General features: G+C 40.8%; 1 protein-coding gene across 5 annotated transcripts in view; it reads left to right on the forward strand.

Annotated features, from left to right (window-relative positions):
* Ap2b1 (adaptor related protein complex 2 subunit beta 1) overlaps positions 1–16,834 on the forward strand; it is a 110,829-nt gene that overhangs the window by 66,964 nt on the left and 27,031 nt on the right. For all 5 annotated transcript variants that reach the window (XR_001196888.3, XR_001196889.3, XM_013118342.3 and 2 more), the window contains 3 exons: positions 322–468; positions 3,721–3,866; positions 5,720–5,849. Coding sequence is in view for 3 of the 5 variants with exons in the window: in XM_013118342.3 (XP_012973796.1) it covers positions 322–468; positions 3,721–3,866; positions 5,720–5,849 (423 nt within the window). In the remaining 2 variants the exon portion in view is untranslated. The remainder of the gene's footprint in view (positions 1–321; positions 469–3,720; positions 3,867–5,719; positions 5,850–16,834) is intronic.

Genomic DNA, 16,834 nt, shown 5'->3' on the forward strand with positions numbered 1-16,834 from the left:
ACACAAACTCTTCTTTTGTTATTGTACCTGTAGGCCTTTTGCACAGAATCGTGGAAGCTAAAATTGGAAACAAACAAGACAAAATCTTGGATCACTGTGTTCTTGCATCCTGCCTAGTACTGTGTCTTGACAAAGCTTTTAAAGCATGTGTATATTTATCATTGGTGAAAGAAATGTAATTGAAACAAGATGCTGATTGGATTCTTACAAATATTGTAACTGCAGTGTTTTCTAATTGATTTGCCAATGCTGTTAAAATACATAACATTTTAAGGACAATTAATCTATTCTTTCTCACCTCTTTTCCTTTTTTCCCCAAAGGTAGGACAGTCCTTCATCCCGTCATCGGTGCCTGCAACCTTCGCTCCTTCACCTACTCCTGCTGTGGTCAGCAGCGGTCTGAATGACCTGTTTGAGCTTTCCACGGGGATAGGCATGGCGCCTGGTGGATATGTGGCTCCTAAGGCCGTAAGTAGAATGAACAATACTTTCTCAGTGGACAAACCCTAGATTACTTCTAGCAAGTGTTACTTCCACTAACACAGGGGCATAGCTCTTGTACTGGAGGATCTATGATGAACTTAACCATAGGAAACACCATTAGACTTAAAATTGGAAATATTAAATACTGAGTTTGGGGCTCATGTTTAGAGACATCTAATTTGTCAGCATTAAGGTGTATCTGATAAAAACCTGGCACATATAGATATACACACAATGGAGAAAGTGACATTTTTCCCCTTTCTTTTCATTTCCCTTTGTCATTGGGTACTATATGTAGATTCTAGGGTACAATTCCTCAAATTTTATTTTCATGGGTTTTAGTATACCTCTTTTCTTTTGTGGCCCAAGCTCAAACTCATGGTCTTTTGCATCAGCTCCTAGGTGCTAGAACTATAGCGGTTTGCCACTGTTTTATACAGAGAATGATCTATGATAGCCATGGTTTCCAATGAGTTAATTTATTAGGTATGTAGCAGGCAGGAGTGGAAGAACAGATAGACAGCAGAGCATCATCACATCAGGTACTTACAGGCCTCTGTGGAAACAACTGGGGAACCCAGTTAGGAGAACTAGCATAAGGAATCATCAAGCCAGGCGCTCACAACTGCAGAATTGACTGAAATAGTGAAGCTAGAGTTCTGGAGTGAGATCTCCAGGCAAGCAGGGAAACTCTAGATGAGTTTCTAACTTCTGATTCCCAAAGCGGGTACTTTTAGCTCATGGGAGAGACAATAGTAACATCTGTTGGAAATAGTTTGTCTTCTGTCCATTCTCAAAGACGCAGGTTCTCAAAGACGCAGTGTTTTAAATATCCTGAGCTGTTTGCTGTTCTCCTATTAGAGAGGAAGAAGGCCAACCTGACCTAGGACAAGGAGTTTTAGGGGACACTTGATGGAAATGCTTGAGTATGAGACAAGGCAGCCCTCACTCATACAGTCCCCTTTTTGCAAACATAGGGCATGCCAACTTAGCAGTGTAATTCTGTTACAGCCATTGTGTTCAGCTTCGGTTTGTTTTTTTTTTTTTGTTTTTTGTTCTTTCAAGACAGGGTTTCTCTGTATTGTTTTGGAGGCTGTCCTGGAACTCGCTCTGTAGACCAGGCTGGCCTCAAACTCACAGATAACCTCCTGCCTCTGCCTCCCAAGTGCTGGGATTAAAGGTGTACACCACCAACGTCCGGCAAGCTCCCGTGTTCTTTCTTAGCTATGTGTTTTAGGACTCTCCCAGTCTCAGTCTTGCTTGATGTTGCTCAGATATAAATTTAAAATGGGAAACTCTGTAAATTGAAGTTTCATTTAGGCTCTTGAGAGAGGTACTTGCCAGCCAATGTGAGTATAGCCTTATCTTTCTAAGGACCAGCATCCCTGATTTCTTCCTTTCCCCATCTAATTCTTCACAAGGAATCTTGCTGTAGCAGTTTACACTGGTTGTCTGCGGAGAATCATTACTTGTATATACAGCCATTGTATAGCACAACCAAAAATAGACTCAGAATTGAGCCATACTGTTTTAACGTGGCTTTGTAGGTTTGTTGTAAGGTCTACTGTGTTGGACTTTGCACTTCAGACAGTATCTAAGGGGCTAGAGAGTTGGCTCAGTGAGTACTTGTTGCTCTCATAGAAGACCTGGGTTTGATTCCCAACAACTGTATAGTGGCTCACAAGTCCTGAGAGATCCAACATCGTGTTCTGACCTTTGAGGGTACCAGACACATACATGGTGCACAGACAGACATACATGTAGGCAAAATACATACATATAAAATAATAAAGTTAATAAACTTAAAAACTAACATTTTTTTTTTAAAGTTACTCTTGCTAGGCAGTGGTGGTGTATGCCTTTAATCTCAGCATTTGGGAAGCAGAGGCAGACGAATCTTTAAGTTCCAGGCCATCCAGGGCTACACAGAAAAACACTGTCTTGAAAAGAAAGGAAAGAAAGAAAAAAGAAAGATTAATTTAAAAAGTTATTTAATGTACTCAGTTATCAGTGTAAAAATTATATCTAAAAATGGCCAATTGAAATAATTTACAGGTCTAAGACAGAATATTAAGCCTTTTCTTATCCCCATTTCCCCTTACATAGTCACTTTAAAACAAAAAGGAAAAACTATGCATATTCCTATATATTATATCCTTTGAAAATGCTGGCACCAGGATTTGCTACTTTACATAGTTTTGTAGTTATCATAATCTGCTGAATGGCTGTATTTACTAGATTGATAAATTAGTTTATTAATTATTCTCCAGATTGATAAATTAGTTTATTAATTATTCTCCTGTTAATGGACATTTATGTTACTACCTGGTGCTTTCTTCATTCTTTGTTGTGATGTTGCAGAGAACATCCTTGTATGTTTTTGTAGAGTATCTATAGGACAACTTTGCAATTGGCTTCATTATGTCACATTTTAAAATAGACATTACCAATCTGCTCTCTGAAAAGGTGGTGTCAGATTACTGCCAACAAATCATAAAGAGTACCAAGTCTCCCATATTCTACCTTACCCCAGAAATCAACTGGGTGTTTGTTTTTTGACTTTTTTTAACCTTCTCATAAATGAAATATGTTTATATTTTCTCTTTTCAGTGTGGCTGGATAAATTATGATTATTCATGGCTCATAAACTCTCTAGCTAAGGGTCGTAACAGCTCATAAACTTCCTGACTTTTTAAAGTAGTATGAATCAGAAATATTACAAATTCTGGGGCCAAGGATACATAACCAATTATATATAGAAAAGCATCTAAGTAACATCTGAGGTGTTAACTGTTTGTCAGAAATGGGAATAGATTTAAATATAACATAACATATGGTCTTTACCCCTAATGGGGTACTGGTAATGTTGGAAATGTCTTGAAAGATTACAGTTATGCTATCTTCATTAATAGATCCAATTTCTTCCCTTTAAGTTTTTTTCCAGTCTAACAAACATGATACTTACCAGAATACTTTTTACTTGTATACGTGTTTGAACAGATGATAGAAAAAATGCCAATTGCTCATGGACTTTTATTTTAAATTGGCTCTTAAATAATTGAGCATGATCTCAAAATTCAAAAAATACTACTTTATTAAGAGCCTTTCATACAGACTTAGAATTTGTTGTCTAAAAATCACCATAATTTCCAAGGGGGGTGGATCTCTTTTCATATGTTGGGAAAGAAGCAGCATGGAGGTAAATCTTCCATTCTGGGCTTTGTGCTGTTTTGTCAGGTCTGGCTACCTGCAGTAAAGGCTAAAGGCTTAGAGATCTCGGGCACATTCACTCACCGCCAAGGGCACATCTATATGGAAATGAACTTCACCAACAAAGCCCTGCAGCATATGACGGACTTTGCCATCCAGTTCAACAAGAATAGGTAAGAAGCACACATCCTGGGTTTGTTGTTGAGTAGTCATGTGCTTTATACTGAGTAAGAGAAATCTCTATTCTGCAGGGGGTAAAAGCTCCAACTGGCAAATCCTGAGTGTAGAGGAAGCTTTGTTCTGTAAGTCTGTTCAATTGTCAGCTTCAATTCTGGAAAACAAGGGTGAAATTATGGACTTGAGGTATAGCTCAGTGGTAGAACACTCACCTAGCATACACACACACACACACACACACACACACACACACACACACACACACACACACACACACACACACACGGGCGGGACAGGGAAGAAGCAAAATGATTTTTGTTGTTGTCATTGTTTGAATTTTTTGAGACAGGATTCCCCTGTGTAACCCTGGTTGTCCTGGAACTTACCCTAAAGTCCAGACTGGCCTCAAACTCAGAGATCCACCTACCTCTGTTCCTGAGTGCTGGGATTCAAGACATGTGCCATCACACCCAGCCAAAATAGTTTTTGAAAATAAATCTTGCAGTCAAATCAGGGCACAGTGACACAAGCCTATGATCCCAATACTCAGAAGGCAGAGAGGCAGGGAGAATCAGGAGTTCAAGTTCATCCTTGGCTATATAGTGACTTCAGAGCCAGTCTGGCTAATGTGAAACCTTGTCTCACAAAACCAAACTAAACTAAACTAAACCAAACCAACCAAACAAACAAAAAACCCTAATCAATAAATGAGCTACCGAACATACAGTTCTCCAAAGAAGAAACATAGTGAAAAAAATGTTAATGTAAAACTGTTTAATGTTCTTAGCCATTGGGGAAAAGTAAATTAAAACCATCTTGAGAGTCTGTCTCATCCAATCAGAATGGCTATCAGGAAAATGGCAAATACTGGCAAAGAAAAGGTACCCTTCATCAGTGCTACTGGTAGTGGAAACTCATCCATCTGGAACAAAAAAAGCAGAGTATGCCATTACCCTCTGTATTGACCAGACAGGATATTAAACTAGTGACATAACACTAATGTTTCATACTTTGCTTTACAAAGTGAATATTCCTTGTGATCCTCCTGTCCTAGCCTCTCAAGTGCTAAGATTACTCACAAAGGTGATTCTTGAATCTTCTTCTGAAAGAGAGAGATGCTTATCAAATCTGTGCCTCCAGGAGAACATGGCCCATTGAATGAACTAAGCAATGCTTGCTCATAATGGGTTCACAGAAACTGAAGTAGCAAACATGGGACCTGCACAGGTCTGGACCAGGTCCTCTGTTATGGCTGTTAGCTCTGTGTTTTCGTGGGACTCATAATCGTAGGAGCAGGTGTGTCTCTGACTCTTTTTGCCTGCTCTTGGGACTCTTTTCCTCTTATTGGGTTGCCTTGTCCAACCTCAATAGAAGGGTTTTTGCCTTGTCTTACTGTGTCTTAGTTTGGCTGTTGTCTCTTGGAGGCCTATTCTTTTTCTGGAGGGAAATGGGAGTGGGGGATCACTATAGGGGAGAGGGAAAGTATTGGGGTGTTGAGAAGAGCGTAGAGAAGGGAAACTCTGGTGTTAGCATGTATTATAGGAGAGAAGAGTCTATTTTCAGTTTTACAAAAGTCATGTCCCTCCAGCAACTGATACACAAAAGAATCTTTCAGAATTACAGCTTTAGCAATTGATCCTGCCCATGACCAATGTCTCCTTTTTCAAGTCCATATAATGGAAATAGAAGTCATAGCATATCCAGTGTAGGAGCAGGCCAGCTGAGCACTCTGTTTCCTTCCATTTAGTTGTCTTAAAAGTGATTTCATTGTGGTAAAGCCATGGAAACCTGTGAGTGTGTGAACCCTGCCTCTTGACTAATGTATGGGTGTTCTTCCTCCTCTCTCTAGTTTTGGTGTCATTCCGAGCACCCCCTTGGCTATCCATACTCCATTGATGCCAAACCAGAGCATTGATGTCTCTCTGCCTCTCAACACCTTGGGCCCAGTCATGAAGATGGAACCTCTGAATAACTTGCAGGTCAGAGTTTTCCTTCACTTGCAGAGTGTTTGTTAATATCTTGCTGTTTTCCCTTTATGTGTAAAGTGATCTATCTGTAGTCACCCATTCTCCATTGGTGTGACAAAATACCCACATACATGTAGAGACTTTAGCTCACAGTTTGGCAGCTGTAAGAGCTTAGTGTCAGCATTTAATCAATCTGGTGGAGCACTCTGGCTTCCTTTTATCATGCACAGAATCATGGCAGGTGACTAGTTACAGGGAAAAGTCACAGTGGCAACAGGCGAAGCAAAGGAGAAGCAGAGACAGTGATTTTTTTTTAAATAAAAACTTACTCTTCCAGCCGGGTGGTGGCGGCGCACGCCTTTAATCCCAGCACTCAGGAGGCAGAGGCAGGCGGATCGCCGTGAGTTCAAGGCTGGGCTGGACTGACAACCTCCAAAACAATACAGAGAAACCCTGTCTCATAAAACAAAAACAACTTTTCCACAACCTAGACAGGCTCTCACAGGAACTACTGTGATGTCTTGAAGGGCCAGTGTTCCCAGTGACCTCACCACTAGGCCATTCCCAGTCTCAGCTCCAACATACAAAAGACCCATCCTCCCAGTATGAAACCTCTAAGGAAAACCTCTTTCCTTATCATAAAGTTGGTAACAAAATAGTTTGAAGTAACTCTATGGTGAAGAGTTTTAATTTTTTTTAAATAAACAAACAAAAATAAGCTATGCAATGACTTAGAGAGTTACTTATTCAATAAACATTTAGTTTATTTTTTGAGAGTTTTGATTATCTTAATTTGGCTGAGAATGACTTTGAACTTGGTCCTCCAGGTTCTACCTCCTCTAAGTGCAGGGTTATAGATAAGCAGCACTATACCTGGTTTAAGATTTCCAGCTGAGGAAACTGGAGACGTGACTCAGCAGTTAAGAGCACTGGCTGCTGTGGTGATATATTATTTATGATTTATTAAAGCTTGCCTGAGGATTCAGAAAGCAAAGTCAGCCACAGGCACACACCTTTAATCCCAGCAGCCAGAAGCTAGGAGGTGGTGGTACACACCTTTAATCCTGTGACTCAGGATTAAGAGGTAGACAAATCTCTGTGAGTCCAAGGCCACCCAGATCTACACAAGATTGATCTAGTCCTAAAGAGTAACAGTTCACATAAAGATGATCTGAGCACCTGGGATCCCACGCCTTTAATCCCAGCACTAGAGGGTTATAAAAGATAGGAGCGGGGTCTTTAGTAGTCAGTTTCAGTCATTCATTCATTCTCCAGCCACATTGAGGATAGGAGGACATTCAGTCTCAGGATTCTCCAGTCACACTGAAGAGAGGCAGCAGGATGAGCCCATTCAGCCTGAGATAGTGGGAAGAGCTAGCGGCCCTCTACTTTGCTTTTCTAATCTTCCACTTAAAATTTGAACCCCAATATCAGTTTCTAGGTCTTTTATTTTTTTGTGCTACAGGCTACATTTAACTGAGGACCAGATTCAGTTGCCAGCACCCACATGCAACTCACAACCACCTGTGACTACAGTTCCAAGGGATCTGACACTCTCTTCTGGCTTCTGGGAACTGCACACATGGTACCCAATCATGAAATACAGGCAAATACACATGAAAGTAATAAAACTTTTTTTAAAGAAGACTGGGCTGGAGAGATGGCTCAGTGGTTAAGAGCACTGACTGCTCTTCCAGAGAACCCAGGTTCAATTCCCAGCAACCACATAACAGCTAACAACTGTCTGTAACTTCAAGATCTGACACCCTCACACATTCATGCAGGTAAAACACCAATGCAAATCAAATCAAAATAAATTATTAGGAAAAACAGAAAGGCTCCCACCTGAGAAGAAAATATGTCGATAGTGAGCTCACACTGGATCAAAAATGAAAGGAGAAAAGGAAGAAGATGCCCTGTGGCAGGCTTAAGTCTTAGTGGAGGATTGTTATCCCTGCCTAGAAATTGAAACAACAGAATAATTTGAAGGAGACTGAAATGTTTAATATGGTGAAAGAAAAATATTAGCTATGCACTTTCCAGTCCAGACAGATGGATCACATTGCTCAGTTTTCTAGAAATACTGATGTGAGATGTGACTACTGTTGATAAAACAGCTATTATGTTGAACTTTGAACTAAATATTCTTCAGTAGTAAAGACATCGGCATAATTGTCTGCCAGTTCACCGACTACCTTGTTGCCACAGTGGCTAATTGTTGCTTTTCTTAGCACTGAGTAAGAATTTTTCAGAGTAGACAAGTGAGTCAGAATATAACTTGGCTGAGACTAGAAGAAGAAAACAAGGGTTACTCCGTAGATAGAATTGGCTGTTACTATGAGGAAAGTAATGTGTTAAGGGTGTTTCCAGCTCACAGTCTTCAAGTAACTAACCCAGATATGCATCTGCTCTCTTTCTTGGAGTCTAGCCTTCCATTGGCCCATTAAGCCTCAAGCATGATGTCTAGGACAGTCAGCATGCATGCATGAATGCCTTCCTTCAGGAGTAGGAAGGATATTTGGGTCACAGAAACTAGGGCAAGCATTCAGTGCCTAAAAGAAAATAAAGGAATGTTAGTTTACTTTCCTATTTGCATTTCTAATTTACTGAATCCCAGATAGGAACCCTCCTAAAAGAAGGTGGGCCTTAAATCTAAAGCCCTCCCTTGAAGGTACTAATACAATATTGGGATTAATAAGTTATTTTTTACACATCTGCTGTTGTAAAAAACAGTCTGTAAAAGACTGTGTCTAAAGATTGGACCTGTCACTTGCGTAGCAAGCACAATCTGTGCTACCCCCAATTCCATCTCCAGTAACTACTGATTCTTCAAGCTCTCTTTTCTCTCAGGGATAGCATAATTGTGACTCTCTTATTAATTTGCACTTCTCAGTAGTAAAGATAAATAAAACCTTGAAAAGAGAAAAGCTTTCATCTTCTGGAAATTGTATTAATGTCTGCTGATGGGAGTGAGGGACTGCAGAATTTATCTTCCATTCTGCTCTTGTCCTCATGTGAACAAGTAGAGTTAAAATTAACTTAAGATTAGACCAAATAGCCCAAACTTACTATAATACTGTTACAAAAGTTTTTCATTAAAATACTCATTAAGCGGCCCGGCGTTGGTGGCGCACGCCTTTAATCCCAGCACACGGGAGGCAGAGGCAGTCGGATCTCTGTGAGTTCGAGGCCAGCCTGGTCTACAGAGCAAGTTCCAGGACAGCCTCCAAAACAATACAGAGAAACCCTGTCTTGAAAAACAAAACTCATTAAGCTACCATTTGTTGTAGTATGAAATAGTATAAGTTAAGAAGATACCATTTCTTCACATGTATTTGTGTATGCTGGGTCCATATATGCATACGTGTGTATGTGTGGGTATGGATGCCAGTGGTTGACATCTACCTTGTGTTTTGAGACAGGATTCACATAGAGTTTGTGATTCAGCTGGTCTGGTTGCCTGATGAGCTCCAGGTGTCTACCTTCTTTGCTTTCAGAGTGCTGGAGTTACAGATACATGCCACCATAGCTGGCTTGTTTTTGTTTTTTGTTTTCTGAGATAGGGTTTCTCTGTGTAGCTTGGAGCCTATTCTGGCACTCACTCTGTAGACCAGGCTGACCTTGAACTCACAGAGATCCTGCTGCCTCTGCCTCTGCCTCCCGAGTGCTGGAATTAAAGGTGTACGCCACCAACAGCTGGACATAGCTGGCTTTCTTATGTGGCTGCTGAGGATCAAACTCAAATGGTCAGACTTCGACACCACACATTTTACCAACTGAGCCATCTCCCCTGTCTGCTTCTCTCTCTCTCTCTCTCTCTCTCTCTCTCTCTCTCTCTCTCTCTCTCTCTCTCTCTCTCTCTCTCTCTCTCTCTCTCTCTCTCTCTCTCGTGTGTGTGTGTGTGTGTGTGTGTGTGTGTGTGTGTGTGTGTGTGTGTGTGTGTGTGTGTGTGTGTGTGTGTGTGTGTGTGTGTGTGTGTGTGAACCCCTGGTGTCATTTTCCTCAGGAGAGCACCTCATTTTAGGACATACTCTCTTGTTGGCCCAGAGTCACCAAGCAGGCTAAGCTAGGTGACCGCGAATCCTAGGATCTGCCTGTCTTTGCCTGTCTTCCCACTGCTGATATTAAAAGCATTTGACACCATACATGTTTTTGTTTTAATGGTTTCTGCTCACCAAAACCTCTGCTTGCAAAGGAAGTGCTTTACTGATTGAGCTGTCTCCCCAGCCCCAATTACTTCTTAAAGTAGAAAGTCAGTTATTCTACCAACAGATACAGAGTGAAATCTCTAGTAGAGATTTGAACCTAGGATGATTTTACTGCTTTTTTGAGGGTGAGTTCTTGCCTACTATGTGTAAAACTCTAGGTTTGATCCACAGCAACACACACACACACACACACACACACACACACACACACCTTATAAATAGTATATGGAGTAAAATTTGCCCCACTGTGGAATTCTTTTGAGTTTATTTATATCAGATAATTATATCCTAAAAAAGAAAAGATTATTCCCTCTATTTAAATAAAACAAAAACCTTAACAAGTGTCTAAATAATTTTCTCTAAATGTGTTTAATTGACTCCAGTGTCATTGTTTTTCATTCCACATGTTTTAGTTGCTTAGAAACATTTTCTCAGTATACTCACTGGCAAGTAACTGCTTCTTCAAGTCAAAGCCTACACAGAGACAATGGAGCTATGACATGCCTTAGAGTTCCCATGACTACATGGCTTCCTTTTTCACTGTGCTGTAGCTGGGAATATTGATAGTGTCATTCTTTCAAGATACTTTTTAGTAGGGTTATGTAAGTGTAGGTTAAAGGATCATCTGGGTTGAACATGATGTCTCTAACCTCAGCACTAGTAAGCCTTAGGCAAGGATATTACAGCAAGCATAAGGCTAGCCTGGGCTCTACATAGTGAGCTTCAGATTAGCTAAATAAATGATTGGGCTAAAGTGTGAGACTCTTGTCTCTAAAAAACAAAAGCTAATTCTACAGGAAAAACTGAGACCTCAGCCTTCTCTCTCCAGTGTGGACCCCCATTCTCCTCTACAAAAGCAACCTCTTTTGCCTCTTCTAACTGATCCTTTTGCTATTTGCCTCTATAAATAAAGCATTCTCTATTCCAACTTCTGCGTTTTAGGAGTTCCTCTCTCTCTTGCTGTCATCATCTACATGTTTACTTCCCACATCCCCATTTTCCCGAAAGTCACCTTGAAGTTTGCTTAAGTCAGTGGTTATTGTTATTATAATGCCTAGTTATGTTGAGCCATAGAGTAAGGTGCAATTTTTCCCCATAAAACTTCTTATAAATCGACAGTTTAATGGCTTCTTTTATGTTCTTAAGCACAGTTTCAGTCCAAAGTGTTATGGATGTAGTTCATATTCTCCACCATAGTCTTATCCGCTCACCTTTCTTGAAGTCTCTTCTGAAGTTTTTAAAACCTGTCCCTGTGCAGACTGCAAGCTGCCATCCTGACCCCCTGCAGCACCTCCCTCATCTCCTCCATGTGCGCTTCCCATTTTAGTTTCATGGTTTTGGTTTATTCTTTCATTTTGATGAAATAGATCTTCCTGAGATGAGGGAAATACATTTTTGGAGACACCATCTTTTTTTTTTTTTAATATGTATGAGTGTTTTGCCTGTGTGTATATCTGTGCCATGTGTGCAGTGTCAGAAGAGGATGTTGGACGTTCTGGAATTTCAGACAGTTGTAAGTTACTACATGGGAGCCAGAAATTGAACCCAGGTCTTCTGGAAGAGCAGCCATACTCTTAACCACTGCGCCACCTCTTCTGCACTAACGTTTTACCTGTTTCTTTACGTATCTCTGTTGTTGTCTTCACACTTGTTTAGCATGTTTGTATAAACTCTAGGTTAAGAATCATTTAAAATTTTTCATCATGTTCCATGCCCTGTACTTTACCGGTTAAAGCTTATAGAATCCCTATCCTGTCCACAGACTACTTCATCATGCTAAAGCAATCCCAGACATTACTGTCACCATCTGGGTGTATTTTGTCATATATCTTCAAAACAAAAAGTTTCTTTAAAAAAAGACAACAACATAGTAGGGTAATAATAAGGCTAAGAAAATGGTTCACTGGGTAAAGTGCTTGCTGCACAACCATAAGGACCTGGGCATGGCAACAAGTGCCAGTAATTCCAGTGAAAGGAGGATCTCAGTGGCAGGCTAGCAATCCATGGTAGCCAATCAGTGACAGATCCTGTCTCACAAAGTAAGTTGAAACCAGACATAATGGTGTAATCTTTTAATCCCAACACTTAGGAACCAGAGGCAGGTGGAGGCTAGCCTGGTCTTCATGAGAAAGTTCCAGGGCTGTTAGGATTATATAGTGAGACACCGTCTCACCAAAAAAAAAAAAAAGAACATATAGATGTTGTAGTTACTTTCTCACTGATGTGACAAAAAACCCTAACAAAAGCAACTAACAGGGGAGCATTCACTTTGGCTTATAGTTCCTGCAAGATATAGTCCATTCTGTCGGGAAGGACATGGTAGCAGGCAGGGAAGAGCAGGAAGCTAGCTGGTCACCTTACATCGGGAAGCAGAGTGAACAGAAAGTGAGGGAGGGCCATACACACAGCCTCAGTGTCCAGCCTAGTAACCTGCTTATTCTAGCAAAACTCCACCTCCTAAAAGTTCCACAGATCACCCCAACTGAACCAGCAGCTGGGAATATTTAATATTCCAACCATAATAGACAGTGATTAAGGAGGACACCCAACGGGGATCATATGCAGAGCCTCATGTATACTAGGTAACCATTCTGCCACTGAGCTACATCCATTTCTCCTCGGTTTGGTTTTACTGTTACTATTTATTTAAATTGGCAAAATACACATATTGTGAAGGATAGTTGCTATTTTCTTACTCCTCTGCCATGTTGTTTGTTGTTGTGTTTGGGAGGTGGTAATGTTGGTAATCGAACTGAGGAACTTGTGGCATGCTCAGTTCTGTGCGATGGAACTATATCTCCAACCCTCTTTGGTTGTACTGTTTAATACACTAGCCATTAGCCTACACACGGTTATATGAATTGAAATGAAATAAAATTAGGTAAACATCTCAATTCCTCCACTACAGATAAAGGCAGGTGTGGATTCTAGTTTGAGACCGGATAGTGCAGAGAGCTCTGTTGGGTGGCGCTTCTCTGCAGCCTCCCTGCCCTTCATTTTTTCTCATACTTACCTGACTTGCAGCTTGTGTAGCTTCTGGAATCTTGATTATTTTTCTCAAATTTGGGTTTGGTCCTTAATCTTTACTTTTCCCCCTGCCCATTACATTTCCTTTCCTAAAACTCTAATCACGCCTTTTAAAATCATCTCTCAGGTCATTGTGGCTTTTGTTGGAGGGAGGGCTTGGTTTTGTTTTTCTGTTCTTAAAATCAGATGATTTCTATGGTCTTTTATTTTGTTTTTAAGCCATGTCTTTTTTTCTTGAACTGCTTTTATTCTTTTTTAAAAGCCTCTAAATATCCTGAGTGTGCCATAATGACTCTGCCAGGCTACAGAGTCTTAGCATTCAATCTGTAAGGTCACTTAGCCTACCAAACCTCAGTGCTTTATCCTCAGTGAAGGAACTAATCTTCCCGTTTTACAGAGCTGGGGCTTCAGGTGCTATCTATCAGTATGGGAAAGATATGGGGATCTAGGTCTGTTGATAGCATCGTAATCTTTCCTCCCTTCCCTCCCCCCTCCCTCCTTTCTTTCCGTCCCTCTCTCTCTCTCTCTCTCTCTCTCTCTCTCTCTCTCTCTCTCTCTCTCTCTCTCTCTCTCTCTCTCTCTCTCTCTCTCTCTCTCTCTCTCTCTCTCTCTCTCTCTCCTCTCTCTCCTCTCTCTCCTCTCTCTCCCTCTCTCTCTCTCTCTTTCCAAACAGGGTTTCTCTGTGTGTAGTCTTAGTTGTCCTGGAACTTACTCCATAGTGCTCTGCCTGCCCAACCTTTTTTTTTTTTTTAAATAGAGCTTTGGTGTGCATTGAACTCAGCCTTGAGCTTGCTAGGCAGACTGCATTCCCATCCCCAGTCTTCTCTTTTAAATGGTCCTACCTGAGTGCTACTAGTCATAACCACTTAAGGATTCAATGGTATTATTGCCAATCTGTGTGTTTTCTATTAAGATGTTATTACTCTTATGTTTTTCCTTCATTCATGGATTTATGACTGTATAATGTTTTATTTTCTCTTAGTTATAACAGAATTATATATTTCAGGTCAGCTACTAAATCTAACTGAAGATGACCTTGAACATCTGAGTTTACAGACTTATGCCACCACTTCCTGTTTATGTGGTGCTAGGAATTGAACCCAGGGCTTTGTGGATTCAAAGCAAACATTGTACCAACTTTATTACATCCTCAGCCTTAAATGTGATTTATATTTCTGTCTTTGCTTAGAAGACTTTGAGAAGATTATACCTTCTCAAAAATTCTCTTTTGAAGCCAGGCGGTGGTGGCTCACACCTTTAATCCTAGCACTCAGGAGGCAGAGGCAAGTGGATCTCTGTGAGTTTGAGGTCAGCCTGGTCTACAGAGTGAGTTTCAAAAAACCAGCAAAAAACAAAAACAAACAAACAAAAACAGTTCTTTTTTGAACTACTCCCTGCTTCTGTGTTAGTCAGTCTGATACTGTAGGCCTTAGTCAAAGCTGGTTGCCCCTTCGCTGCTGTGAGACTCTGGGTGACTGTCCAGGTAACCTGCTGTTTCTGTCTTTGCTGTACCTTTAGAAGCTGCTCACCTGAGCTTCCTGCCTACCCTAGTATTGTTATCTTCCTTCTCAGGTCTTTGATGAGGTTGAAGATTAGACTGTCAAAATTATTTTTCTCTCTCCCTAGAGATATTAGGTACAAGACTTAAACTTTCCATCTTAGGACAGCTCTATAGTAATCTCTGTGGTGCCTTTACCCTTGCCATTTGCTCTTGTTGTTTACTGGCTTTAGATCTTTAGGGAGCATGTTCGTACTTCTCCTTTTCCTAGAGCATACTTGAATTTTGCCATCTTTGTATATAGTTTTGTATAAAGTCTGAATCTTTTCTTTAGACTAAAAGGGGAATTGTAGGGAGAGATCTTGGGAGGCACTTGTGGCACTGACCATTTGGGCGTGATTACAGGTGCATACGTGAGTGTAGGATAAAGAACTGGGGAGAGGCAGCTCGCACTCTCTTGGGGTTCAGGTCAGGTCAGGTCTCGCCTCCTCCTCCTCGTCCTTCCTCTCTTCTTTCTTTCTGTTTGTCTGTCTCTCTGTCTTTCTTTTTCTCTCATTGTGGAACCCTCTCTATCCTGGAACCCCCCTAGTAGACCAAGCAGCTTCGAATTTATAGAGATCCTCTTGCACTATGACTCCCAGGTGCTGGGATTAAAGGTGTACATGTCTGGCTCATTAGCCTGATTTCTTAAATACCCCAGGACTGCCTACCCAGGGATAACAGCACCCAAAATGAGCTGGGCCCTCCCACTTCAATCTCTAATTAAGAAAATGTCCCCACGGACCTGCCTACAGGCCAGTCTTACAGAGACATTTTCTTAGCTGTGGCTCTCTCTTCTCAGGCATGTCTATGTTCCTGTCAAATTGACAAGAGCCAAGCAGCACATCTGTTTACAGCAGCTGCCCCACCTGAATGACCACATGTAAACAATAGGCAGTAACACTGTATTGTCTTGAGCCCAGGAGCTCTTCGTGGTTAGACATTAGAAATCTGCCGGCAGTGTCAGAAAATGGTTGTTAATGAACACAGAGCTCAGTTCTCAGTCTACCCAAACTCGTGCCATAGGAAAGGGCTCTGTGAGAACCAGCCATTCAAGGGAACAAAGGTCCATGCTGAGACCTGAGCAAAGAGTTAGGAATTTTTAAAAAATGTACAATAGTAATCAAAAGTTACCTGTAGACTTTTTATTTTTATTTCATATGTATTGGTATTTTGCCTCCTTGTATGTCTATGTGAGGGTGTTAAATCACTTGGAGCTAGATAACAGACATTTGTGAGCTGGCATGTGGGTGCTGGGAATTGAACCGGGTCCTCTAGAAGAGCAGCCAGTGCTCTTAACCACTGAACCATCTCTCCAGCCCTAGACTTTTGTTGATTAAAACCATACCCATCTTCTACCAAAATTATACATTATAAGTGGGTGATGAAAAATAAAATATGTTTGAGACTTCTAGTTTGTTGCATGGTTGGAAACAGTTTTAACTGTATGATCTTTATGCATCTACAGAACATTGAATTTTCATTATGAAACAGGTAAGCTCTTTCTAATCCCTCTGTCTCATTATCTTGAAAAATCTTTACACAAAGCTTCACTGTACATTATAGGTCCACATTTAAGAGAACTCTGGGGTTTTCCTGGGCTGGACTGAAGCCTATTTTTGATTCACATTTACTTCTACTTACTTATATGTCTCTCTTATGTTTTTCTCTAGTGCTATGTTTTATAAGATGTGAAGTTTTTTACTTTTAAAAAGGCATGGGTTGAGCCGGGCGTTGGTGGCACATGCTTTTAATCCCAACACTCGGGAGGCAGAAGCAGGCAGATCTCTGTGAGTTTGACACCAGCCTGGTCTACTGAGCAAGTTCCAGGACAGCCTCCAAAACAATACAAAGAAATCCTGTCTCAAAAAAAAAAAAAAGTATGGGTTATTCAGGCTTCATAATATGAAAATAATTACATATTGAAATAAAACTTGAGGGCTTGGGGTATAGCCTGCTAGTATAACTCTTCCCATCATGTTCGAGGCCTGGAATTAAAGAAAAACAAAACAAAACATAGAACAAGTAGAAAAGAGAGGCTTAGAAAAGCCCCGTGACCATGTAAAGACTACAGACTTGAAGCTTAGGCTGTATCTCAGTGGCAGAGCTCTTGTCTAACATGTACAAAACCCTAGGTGCCATTCACAGCAAGAACAGAAAACCCTACAGTTGGGAGGATAGCTTTTACTCTTTCTCTGTTTCAAAGTCTGTCTCTCTGGTAGAAT

Source organism: Mesocricetus auratus, unplaced genomic scaffold (genome assembly GCF_017639785.1).
Source record: "Mesocricetus auratus isolate SY011 unplaced genomic scaffold, BCM_Maur_2.0 Super-Scaffold_100007, whole genome shotgun sequence".
In the NCBI taxonomy this organism is placed as follows: domain Eukaryota; kingdom Metazoa; phylum Chordata; class Mammalia; order Rodentia; family Cricetidae; genus Mesocricetus; species Mesocricetus auratus.